Source organism: Adiantum capillus-veneris, chromosome 22 (genome assembly GCF_014529385.1).
Source record: "Adiantum capillus-veneris isolate H3 chromosome 22, ASM1452938v2, whole genome shotgun sequence".
Taxonomy (NCBI): Eukaryota; Viridiplantae; Streptophyta; class Polypodiopsida; order Polypodiales; family Pteridaceae; genus Adiantum; species Adiantum capillus-veneris.
In genome coordinates, this window is record NC_140952.1 from 80,183,589 (window position 1) to 80,196,021 (window position 12,433).

Here is a 12,433-nt window from a genome sequence, read left to right on the forward strand (position 1 = left end):
TAAGAGCTATGGAGTGCTTGCTTTCCCTCTTATGCACAATGCGGTGCCAGGAGTGATGCCCTGCACGCTACGCAGTGCCCTCTCTCTCCCCTTTGGCAGTATGTTATGCCCCTCTAGTGGGCTCTTCATTTGACCAATGTACAGTTGTGTGGGTTCATGCGCGATTGCCGAGGCAAGAGCCTCTTGCACAGGTACTGGATTAGCTAGCGGCTAATCCCCCGCAGGTACAGGTGAATTCGGAGAGGTTTCACGCGAGAAATCTCGTCCGATTCAAAGGGCAAGTAGCCCTAGAGGTGCGGGAGCTGGAGGACTTGCTACGGATGCGACCGGCACGCGAAACGGAGCCCGAAACAGTAAATTACAGCCTGCTGTGTATTTTTGCAGGTTTAGGGTTTTGGCCCTAAACGGACCCTAATACCCCCAGGAGGTTCGGGGACGCAAGGGGACCGCTGTACAGGTGATCTGGCGCATTTTCAGGGCTGAAAACAGAGAATTCAGCGTGCTGCAGATTCTCGCCAGGTTTTGCAAAGTGCCCGTATGCGTCGGGAAAGTCTGTCAATGCGTGGGAATACTGACTGTGAAGGGTCCTAGTATAGTTATGCTGCCGAAATCAGGCCGGAACAGTTGAAATTCAGCCAAGTTTGTGCGGGGCAGCTTGTAGGGATCCACAGCATTTATTCCCTCTTTTAAAGAATAAAGAAATACCGAAAGGGGCGCCTAAGTTAGGGGCCAATCTGGTGTCGGTCTTCTCATACAGGTGCATTCTAGCATCTGTATCCCATTTCCCCTCTCTTGTGTCACTATAGCGCAGGTATAATAGACGACTAATAATGGGTGAAAGCTAAATCAAGGTTTGAAGTAAAGTCTACCGCCCTTTTTGGATTGAACAGGCCGGTTTCAGTCAAAGGTGGGTTTTGTAGTGGAAGGAGTGAAGATGGGAGCAGGTGCACAGAGAGATGAGTGAAATGGAATGGAGCTGGTAACGTGAGGACAGGAAGGAGTAGCCCAGCGGCTTCAGGCCTAATAGGTGGTCTCTGAGCCTACATCTACTGAGGGTGCACCAGTTACTATCAGTTCTGCTGCCACTGCTTCTATGCCCCTCCCCATGGAGACTTTGTCAGTGGGGACGACTTGTGCCAGTTCAGAGGTGGTGGGTAGTCAGCATGGTGCTTCACACTGTATAGGATCAAAGTGGCTTACACAGACATAATCTACCCTTCAGGCATTGGCCTTCCTACGTTCAGCATCATCAGCCTATGCTTCTCCTTTGGGCGCCTTCACTGGCTATCCATTTCCAGCTTCCCAGGCTCCCATTTAGCATCCATTCCAGGACAGGGAACTGGAATGCCATTTCCGACGTACCACCCTCCGCCTCTAGGTTTGGTGCATATCCGGCTCCATACACTTGGCCTCCACATTCCTGCCCGCCATTTTACCCGCATCAGCCTCCTCCTTCAGAGTGTCAGTAGCCCAGGGGTGTCTTTTCATTGTATATACAAGGTATATTCTTGGGAGCTGTAGCAGTTTTTGGTTAGTAGCTTCACTCATCGGGACAATGAGATGACTTTTGGTAGGCAACCTATAAGAGGGCTACAGTGTCACTTGCAGGCGGTTACAGTTGGCTGTGGGTTCATACTTGGGAGGACACTCAACTGATAGACCATAACCGCCAGTGGTCTAGTGGACCAGAGGCGCTTGATGGGACACAGAGGAGTGGTAATCCAGATATGTGCAGCTGTCTTTCAGAAATATTTGCTAGCAGTTATGGATGTTGTGTCGCTATTGTACATATGGTCTGTCTGGTACGAGTCGTGATACGAGACTTTTGTCCAGAGTCCAGTCTTACACACAGCACTCTCCTTGCACTGTTTAGCCTCAACACCCCCATTGTGCCTTGCGTGCACTTGGTCTGGAGCTGTGTGCTGCCAGCCAGTTTGTAGCTAATGATACATTGAAAGCAGTCAAGCTTGCATTGGGCTTGGAGTCTACCTTGCTGTGTCTACGTGAGTATATTTCTTATATTTTAGTTCTGATATGACTTTTGTTTGTCTTTCTGTGTGCCGTAGATATTGCTGTGTATATTGGAGTGAGGAGCACCCACAGTAGAGAGCAAGAGACAGTTTTCCTGCTACACCTAAGGAGCCTGCACTCAATATTGTGGACCACCTGGCTTCTTGCATTATTTTGTGTACTACAACATGCAGAGCAGCGATCACTTCACACAAAGATCTCTTGCAACGAGAGCAGTTCCCACATGATGTTTTTGTCACTGTAATAGAGAGATGCAGGCCAGGCAGGAACTTTTGCATGTAGAGCAGTTGAGGTCCATCATGCCTTGGTTTCCATATGGACTACTAAGGCGGATGGGATGAACAAGGATTTCGTATTAGGGGAGAGCTCCTGGTAGTACTCTTTCTGATCTGCGATACTCTTTTCACTTATGACCATGAAATAGCTTTCTAAGGAAGCTATGAAATAGCTTTCTAAGGAAGCTATTAGTGACGTTATTATGGGAGATTAACACAGTTAAACATTCCATGACTATATGCAATGATTGCAATTTAATGATTGATTGCATAATCATTAGTTGGTCAACTTGCAAATGTAGTTCGTTCTAGCCATAACCTAGGCCTTCCCAATGTTCATAGCCTTTCCAGCTCGCAGAAGCTTTGACCTCCTTAGTTCCCTAGTCCAGAGCCCTCAACCTAATAACATAGAGCTAGAGACCAGGGAAACACTGCCCAACCAACCCCTAAATATAGGCCTGCCTATGTATATGGCCTGTTCCACCTAGGTTCTGCCTTCACGACCATTGTCTTGCCACTCCCTGCCTTCCACTTGTAGGGATGCCGTAGCTTTTGTCTAGGTATGCATGATATGGTTGATTTTCCTACTCTTTTTGTTCGTCAAGCACCGAATCCAATGCTGCTTGATCATTGAATTTCAAATCATAGGCTTAGAATTCATCTTTTAATGCTTTATTTGGTAGTTTAAGTTTAGTTTAGGAATCAAGGTAAATCCATTGCCTTTCCATTTTTTAGCACAAAGTATGTAGCTAAATTTTTCTTTTATGCAAATTGTAATTGTGAGAACAATTGCCCATGTGGCAAAGCCACTCATGTAATTGTGGGCTATGTTTGCGGTGGATGCAGTAAGGAAACGGTCGCTGGAGGCCAAGCTGTGAACAAGAAAAGGGCTGAAAGAGGGCTTAAACTACTAAAGGTAAATCTTGCTGTTATTAACTTCTCCTATGGTTGCTAATATCTCGGAGTTCAGCGTTGATCTATGTGCATGTAAAGTACACAAAAATTTCTGCATGCACAAATCGAGGAAAGGTTTTAGAGCCTCTGGACCATCAGCTCACCCAGTTTAAACTTTACACAGAATGGTGTCTGATATGTGGTGTTGGTTGTTAATCATACACAGATATCGTCTTGATTAAAAAGTACCGCCATTACTATCCTATTTGTCTTTGCAGCAAGTCACGGTATCGGTTTGGGGGGGGGGGGGATTTATGATGTTCCAGTTTACTCTTAACTTCCAATGCATATCCATCTAAATTGTTAGATGTGTGGAAAGTGTACAGGGGTGGGGTGTGTGTGTGGGTTTCCCTGCCGTTTTAAATGACATGATGGCAGGCTTTTGCTGGAAAAAGAGGATTCTTTATATATTTGTAACGTCTTATGCATGGTTCACAAGATGACATAAGATTATGGCATGGTTATCTAGCTCACTCTGTTAATGTTTGTCATGAAATTTATACCTTTATGCCCTTTTCATTAAGGAAAGTTTTACCCTCGATTGATTTTTAAATGTTTTTTTTTTTAGATTGAAGTTATTGAGCTTGTTGAAGGAGAAGGTGAAAAGTTGAGCTCTACCCTTAGAAGGCAGCAACTAGCAAGAGAGATTGAAGAGCAAAGTGTTTCTAGAGATGCCAAGGTGGAAGAGCCCCTATCTACTTGAGAGTTTGAGGTGACTATCGCTAGGCACCAGTAAAAGCACAAGCCTCTAACTGGCCTCAAGGACGGCATGTCATAGGCACGGACCTTCCATTTGACACACGTACCTCCGTGGGCCGGTCCCATCTTGGGATATCATAATGTGTACTAAGATAGAGCTCTCAATTTGTAAGCTTTACGTGCTGAGGATAGCAATTCTGCTTAAGAGTCTTCAAGAATCTCTCTCTCTCTCTCTCTCTCTCTCTCTCTCTCTCTCTCTCTCCATATTGCAAGAGAACTAAAATGACTCCACATTCTTCTTGAAGGAAGTAAGGATACTTGGCAATTGTTTACAAAAGATCTAGCCACTAGTTCATGTTGCTGATTGGCGGAGGTGATAGGCATTGGCTACCTTCCCACTTGCTCATATGGTAGGCCTATGAAGAGCTATTTCATTACTCTTGTCCTAAGGTGGTTTGGATAGAGGCTACCCCTCTTGGGACACTCGTGTGGTATATTAATAACATGATTATGTAGTGGACCCTTGAGGGTTCATCACCTACCAAGGCTTCATTTAACTTTTTGAGGAGGTGGCATGATAGGATTGACTTTGCCGGGTATGATCGTTGTACATTCGAGATCTTGCCCTTTAACGAGTTTTACAAAATACTGAGCAAGTTTTTCCAATCAATGGAAAAGCCAGGCGAAGTCCATCGGATAAAACAATGAGGACAATTTATAAAAAAAAGTAGTAATCCATTATAGCATAAATATAAGATTGCAAACATTTCAATCATGATGTGGTTGAAATATCCCGGTTTGTAGTGTAAATATCCCAATTGTAATTACATTGGGCCTTGATTTTCAAGGTCAAAATTTGTGCATTTTAGTTATGCTGTAAAATACCTTAATTTTGGGCATAGGTCCTTGTTTTGTCCTTAGAATAAAAGACCAAAACAATGGGTTATTTTTTTTGTGTTATGTTTGAGTGCACAACTACTTTACACCTTATCAAGTCCTACATCCAGCCATTTGATTATGTCCTTGTGTTGCTTCAATTAGGCTACTCTGCCTTCAAATCTCATCTTCTAGTTTTTTAAGGATTTTACTTAGTGGATTCTTTTATGTGTTTTCTTGTTCTCTTGATTAAGCGAAAGGGAAAGCGTTTGTGCTGAAACTTTTTCAGTATTTTACCTTTTTCACCTTTAAGTCGATTGTTTATGAATGCAAATGAAATTTCACTAGATTGTTTGTTTGTGTGTGTGTGTGTGTGTGTGTGTGTTTGTTTTTGTGTTAAAGCAATACTCTCCCCAATTGGAGAGAGTTGTAGATGATATTAGATAAGAAACACACAGACACAATATCTTCATGCTCATATCCTTGTGTTGCTACCTAGTGCCCTGCTAGTATATGTACAACCAATTAATCTTGCCATGGCTATACAAACGAAGTGGACATAACCGAATGAATTTCAAACAAGATATCCTTGGCCAAATGAGGCTCCACCCTACATTAGATATTTAAAGGTAGTAGTGAACTCGTAACTCAAGCAAGCCCTTTCCAATTAGAGAAAGCACGCATCCACTCAGGAGCATACACGCAAATTGTGAGCATAAAACATCCATTCATTCTTTTATATGCAAGTAAAAAACCAATTGTGGCATGTTCCTTGTATGTATGTATTTAGTACAAAACTCAGGAGTATACGTGCAAATTGTGAGCATAAAGCATCCATTCATTGTCTTATATGCAAGTAAAAAAACCAATTGTGGCATGTTCCTTGTATGTATTTAGTACAAAACTCAGGAGTATACATGCAAATTGTGAGCATAAAACATCCATTCATTCTATTATATGCAAGTTTAAAAACCAATTGTGTCATGTTCCTTGTATGTATTTAGCAGAAAACTCATTTTTTTTTTTTACATCAAGCCAGAATAGCCCGCCTGAGAAGAAGCCAATGTTTGCACCTCCATTGTTGTTTGCTTATCCCTCCCCTTTGCCATATCGTTACGCACATAAGAGTATTCAATTCACGATTTAAATGCAACAAAGCACAACCGCCCAGGAAGACAATAGAAAACACAGAAACCTGTTAAGCCTCACCTTTAAGTAGTAGAGTGTAGGCATGCCCTTTGAGTACAGCTCAGACAAATCCCAACTAGTCATAAGCCACTCTTCAGCACCATCACAAAACCAGCTCGTGCAATCGCCATTGTAGGTAGTCGATCCGTTGTTAGCCTTTAAGAGGCCCATGCCACCTGCCCTACTACAACGTTGTGTGTTAGTTAGAGCAGCTCGTTAACTTCCAAAGAAATAGAAAAAATTAGGTAGGCAGAGGAAATCGTCAGTTTGCAGTTATATTTATCCTAAAGCTAAAAGTGGGTAAGCAAAAAAAAACTTTTAGCTACATTAATCCCCAACATACTAACCACAAAATACATTCCTCGTTCAAACCTAGGGTACATCCCATTGGCTAATATCAACAATAAACTATACACATTAGTGTGCTATTATGTGAGCAACACCGCGGGGCTTGGGAAAAGCCAAAATCTCTAGCTTTTTTGGCCAAGTGTACGTGTGCAAAGCAAGAGCAGCATTGTGCCAATTAGATTCTACTATTAGAAGTCAATGACAAATCCTCTTTTGAACCTTGATCGTGTTCGTGTGTGTGTGTGTGTGTGTGTGTGTATTAAACTTATAGACAAGTGAAAATAAAAGTTCAAAAGACAGCTAGCTTTAGACAAAGGACAGAGATCATCACAAAAATGACTCAATATAGCTTCATTTTTGTACATCAAAGTGAGAATGAAGTATCATTCCAGTGCATTTAAACATGCATTTTAACGTGAAATAGTCACTTACATCCATATAAACAAGATAATAAATTCGTTAGCCTGAATACGTATTACAAGTATCAATGAACCTATCATTTGTTATCAATGTCCTACTTAAAAACTTTTTAACTTAAACCTACTATCTTTTTTAGAGTATCAAATAATGCAAAGTATTTAGGAGACTGATAGCCCATCAAAGAGTCAGTATATAATCCAAAAAAATGTAAATCCATATGTTTTGATAGTGATCAGAAGGTAACCACTCCTTCTGATCCAAGTGTCAAAAGTTCCCCTTAATTTTAAAGATTATTCATTGTGATCAGAAGGCCACCAGCCCTTTTGATCCAAGTGTCAGAAAGATCCCCCTCTTTTTTGTATTCAAAAAAGCCTAAATCTGTCATCTGGTCACCTAAAGTCTAAAGTCCTCATTTGGTCATTCGAAGACTAAATACCTCGTTTGATCATTTGAGAGCCTAAACTCATTCAATACTCTGAGTCTAACTCTAGAATAGTGTGAAAGCAATCTAGCTCATTCCACATTTCCTTTTACTTTTTTCTTATTTGTCTTCCTTGAGTCATGATGTTTGCAACAATCGTCTTTGTCTTCATCACCATTTTTTGGACTAGTAGTTGCTTTAGTCCTTTAATGGCTCATAACATTTGAAATTTATACTAGCAAGGTCACAAGCTACAATCCTTAATCCGTTAGCTTTTATCATGATGAACATTTTCATGTAGTTGTATATCAATAGACGTTCCTTGTATCTCAAGAAATGTACATGCTACATGTGGGCCATTGCTTAGATAATCAAGCATTCTAGGGTCTTCAAATAGTTGTCTATTTGTTTGTGGATATTTATGTTTATATCTATTTCAAATAGCATACAGTTAACCAATTATATATTTACTTGTACATGTGTGTGTGTGTGTGTGTGTGTGTGTGTGTGTAGAGGCAACATATACAAACCCAATATGAAATTTCAAAGAAGGACAAAGTGGAAGAGATTGAATATAAATTCTCCATTGATTATCATGCACAAGTTCACAATATATGAAGAGGGTTTTTGTAAGGCCGGAATATAAATCATCCATTGATTTCGCAAAAGTTTACAAGGCATGAGGGAGGTTTTTGCAAGATGACTGCAAGCTAAATTTGTGCATGATAATCAATGGATGACTTATGTTGTGGCTTTGCAAAAACCCTCCTCATATCTTGTAAACTTATGCAAGATAATCAATGGATGATTTATATTTAATCTCTCAGTCTCTATGTTTTCTTGAAGTTTGATATTGAGCTCATATCTACTGCCTGCACGTGTGTGTGTGCGTGCGTGCGTGCACACACACACACACACACACACACACACACACACACACACACACACACACACACACACACACACACACACACACACACACACACACACACACACACACACACAAATCCCCTATTTTTTCGTACTAAATTCACCATCCTGCTTGCACGGCTATGGTTTACAGAGCATGTGAGGGGGACAAAGTTGGGCCAAATGGTTGGATTTTTGGAACATGGGCCCAAATATTGAGTGTCCTTCTAACCCTTTGCCATGTATTGAATGGGAAGATAAGGAAAATTTTAGTATTATCCCAAATGATTGAAAAAGAAGCCAATTTCTGCTTTCATAAGGAAATAGAGTGCATGTAATTACAAGAGAATAGTGTGCTACAGCGTCTCACTTGTGAGAGATGCTATGTCACGCCCATTTGTACTTACCGGCATGCCTTCAAATGCTTTTTGCCATAATTTAGAAGGCTGCAAGCTTTTGTTTCTGGCATTGGCTTTTGGCCTTGATTGGGCAAAAGAAACCCACCCTCATGATTGGCAAGTAGGATGTACAAGGGCAAGACTGATGCCCTCAATATACACAAAAACCTATTCAAGTGCGTAGATGATGCTACTATCTACATGCTATCATGGGATGCTCTTCACCAATACATTGTTCCAATGTGCTAATTTTGGCTGCTTTGGATGATGATGATGGATGGTCTTTGGCCAATTTCTTGGCAAGTCGGAAGAGGAAGTTGGATTCTCAAATGTATCACCCCATGTGGATGTACAACATGTAATTTATACAGTGAATGCTAGTTGCAATGATGAGAATTTGATGCATGGTATGGATGTGATGGATAATGCACTGACGATGCATGCAAAAATGTCTAATCATGTGGAGCTTATGCAAGTGTCACCTATGCATGAAGTATGCAAGAGGAACATATGGAGTTGTTGGATGCATGTGGATCTATTCATGCTTTGGTTGTTAGTAGGAGGGGACGTCCTCCAAAGTGCAAAGTTGTGGGAAGAAGTAGATCAAAGTCGTAGTAGCTTGATGTGGTTTGTGATATTCATGTAAATTATGCTTATGAGGTTCTTGATAGCTATGTTGATGTAGTTCTTGATGCCCAAGCAATCAAAGCTGGTTGGTCTCATGCTCGTTGTATGCTTTGCCGTACGTGTCGAAGGCTGGGATCTTGCCTGTGCACTGTGTGCGAGCCTCGAAAGGCTACAAACACACAACTAGAAGAGCCTAGCAAGCTCAAAGGGGCAAGGGTGTGTCACTCACCGCTCAATGCTTCCGTCGTGAAGAATCCTACACTACGAAGAAGAAGGAGCCGCTGCCAATGCGGCGCTCAACCGCCTCGCCTTCGTCGATGCCGTTGCAATGCTCTCTCTCTCTCTCTCTCTCAAGCGCACACACACACACACACACACACACACACACACACACACACACACACACACACACACACACACACACACACACACTTGTGGGCACACAAAAGAGAAGGAGACAGAGATGGAGCAAGAGCACTTCTTAGCTTACACCTCCCAGAATACAGATTTTAGGTCAAAATAGACCTTTTATATGAGTTTAACCCATTCACATATGGGTGCCCTCAGTGGCTGGTCAAGGTAAAAATAGTATCAAATGAGATATGTGGTGCACATTTTATCGGCGATCACCTACACACTTATTGGACCAACAAGCCCGGTCCCTGACTCAAAACAATGTGATGTCCGTGGATGTTTACTGGGCCAACGCCCATTTGCCAAGGTCAGTACCAAGCGATAGGTGGCGTTGGGCAGTCACCAAGCCTCCTATTTGCCCAACGGCCACCATTGTCGCTAATTTAACGGCCGAAAGGCACTAGAGGTCAATTATTAATACCATGGATAAGCTTCTCAATTTTCTCTGGTCAATTAAGTTGTTTAATCATGAGAGCAAAGTATTTGATGTTCAAGGGTTGACTAGGGGCTATACCTAGAAGGCCTTGTATTTAAGCTGCGATAAAAGGAATTGCTCATGAAATTATCTCCTGATTGATTCCATTTTCTTTGACCCCCCAAAGTCTTTTCACATTGATTCAATTTTGATGTGTGTGCTTATTTTGTATGCCATGGGTTTTTGGCTTTTCAAAAAAAAGCGCCCACACTAGGAACCTCTAGGGCTCTAGTACCATAGGCGATACATGTGAGTGAAGTACCAAGTCAGGCTGGGATTTCTCTTTCAGCTTAAGATTTTACATTGTGGCACTTTTGATTCTTTTGTTTGTTCATTTTTAGCATTTTGATTTTGTAACTTTGGGGGATCATATAACACTGTTACCCTCCCCAGGCTCATCACAGTAGTAAACTCCCTTTATAATATTTAAGATAAAGGTAAATAGAGACTAAGCCCGCTAGAAAGCCCTAGTACATTGCACACAATGCTACCTAAATCGGATTAAGAACCTAAAGTAACCATTTATTATTAGGAAGGCATTTCCCATGGTATTAAGAGAAGATCTCTAACTCCTAACTCGGTCAAACTAGCTTAGTCACACTGCTTGATTCTGAAACCTAGACAAGGAATTATGACAGAAAATTATATAGAATCTAATGTTTAATCTAAGCAAATGTGTGGAATATTATGCTACCAATCACAATTAAATCAGACAAACATGGGTGCAAAAACAAAGATAAGGGGAAATGCTGATGGTCAAGAAACACATGTTCGTGTTGTATGATCGTGCTTGATTCGAAGAGTGAACGAGAGAAAGATTCCATGAAGTTCCAAATCCTAAAAACATCAACACAGTCCTATACACACTAGGAAGCACAAAGAATACCTCTTTGAGGCACATCAATGGGAAGAGGCACCAACCCTTATTGAGCACAATCAAACAACATAAGGAACCTAGCCTAATTATTTACACTCCCCCTAGAGAGTCAAGGAAATAGGATATTATAGAGACGGGGAGAAAACCCTAAGGCTAAACCCCTATCCTTGTCTTCATCAAGAAAAACAAAGTCATCATCCGTGAGACCATACGTGCCATTCGTGTAATCATGTAAATCGTCTTCATCATTAGAGGCGCCAATGTTTGCTAAGAAGGTCACTAGACATCTATAGTCATCTTGGTCAAAAGGGCAGTCTTGCGTAATGGGAGAGACACTGTCTACTTAGTATGGATCAATCGTGGTCAAGAGACGTATTAGCCATTCTAACTCCTCAAAATTCCTCTCACATGCTAGCGTACCTACCAAATTCCATTCATAAGCGAGCACCGGAAAAACCATGTGAAACACTTGTGAAAAGTAAAGAGGGTACCTCTCACCCGAGGTAGGAGTGGATGAGTTTAGCGTACTAGCCATATATGTACACACAAATAGATGTTGGTTCGAGTGCAAATATTATAAGGGTCGTATCAAAATGTCGTGTCCTTGTGCATAATGTGTTTTTATGATTTTGGGTCATATATAAAACTTGTAGGTCTCCAAATTTTTGTTTGGTGGTTCTTGCTCTTTTACTTTTTTATTTTTGTTTTTGTGAGTATAAGGCTCTATATATACGTTCCCTAGGATTGGGAGATTAAGAGGTCAGGGAGGAAGGTTGAGAGGGGAGTGAGTGAATGATAGCTGTCAACAAACACTTCCCCCTTCCTTAGGTAGATTATACCTTTTGGAATGATGTCGTCACCTTTTGAAACCAAATTGTTCCAAGTTGTTATGGGTGAAGGCTTTAACCAATAGTTTTCGACCGCCCTAATCGTTTCATCTAGTTGCAAGGGTGGTAAGGTACTCTCCCATGATTTTATTTGCAACGTTTTTGTAGGTGGTGAACTTACAACATGAGGTGCAAAATCTTTTTAGTTTGTATGGATATGTACAATGGTAGATGGAGGTTGTGTCGAAGCTTCTATTTCCATATATGAACTACATGAAGACCAAGAGGCTTCATTCTTTTTTTCTATGGTTGAGCTGAGCAAAACAAGCCTTTCTTGCTTGAAAAGCCATACTAGCTCCGGATGCGGTGTATAGTGTTCTGTGATTTTTCCCTTCCCACAATCTTCCATCGGCTTTGTCGTCCTCACAGGATTTGACTCACATGGGTCAGGTATGAGGTAAGAACACAATTTATGTTTTGGCATCCATATTTTCCTTGATAGTAGCCTTGGTCTTCCAATAGTCATTCAGGAATCGAACGCAACATTTTCTTACATTTTTGGGAGCGAGTGGGGCTTTTCTTTAAACGCTCCTATTTTTTAGCATCAGCCATGGTCTCTAAAGAAGCTTTAGGGACCCACTTGTATGTTTTGTTTGCTATATTAGGATGCTTCTTATGTGTCTCAAGCTTTGTT

General features: G+C 41.3%; 1 protein-coding gene across 2 annotated transcripts in view; it reads left to right on the forward strand.

The window, feature by feature from the left end:
- Positions 1-4,179, forward strand: part of COAD (4-phosphopantetheine adenylyltransferase) — an 86,962-nt gene extending 82,783 nt beyond the window's left edge. For both annotated transcript variants that reach the window (XM_086495919.1, XM_086495920.1), the window contains 2 exons: positions 3,153-3,222; positions 3,829-4,179. In XM_086495919.1, coding sequence (XP_086352045.1) covers positions 3,153-3,222; positions 3,829-3,963 — 205 coding nt within the window. In that variant the 3' untranslated portion in view covers positions 3,964-4,179. The remainder of the gene's footprint in view (positions 1-3,152; positions 3,223-3,828) is intronic.
- Positions 4,180-12,433: the final 8,254 nt, after the last annotated feature.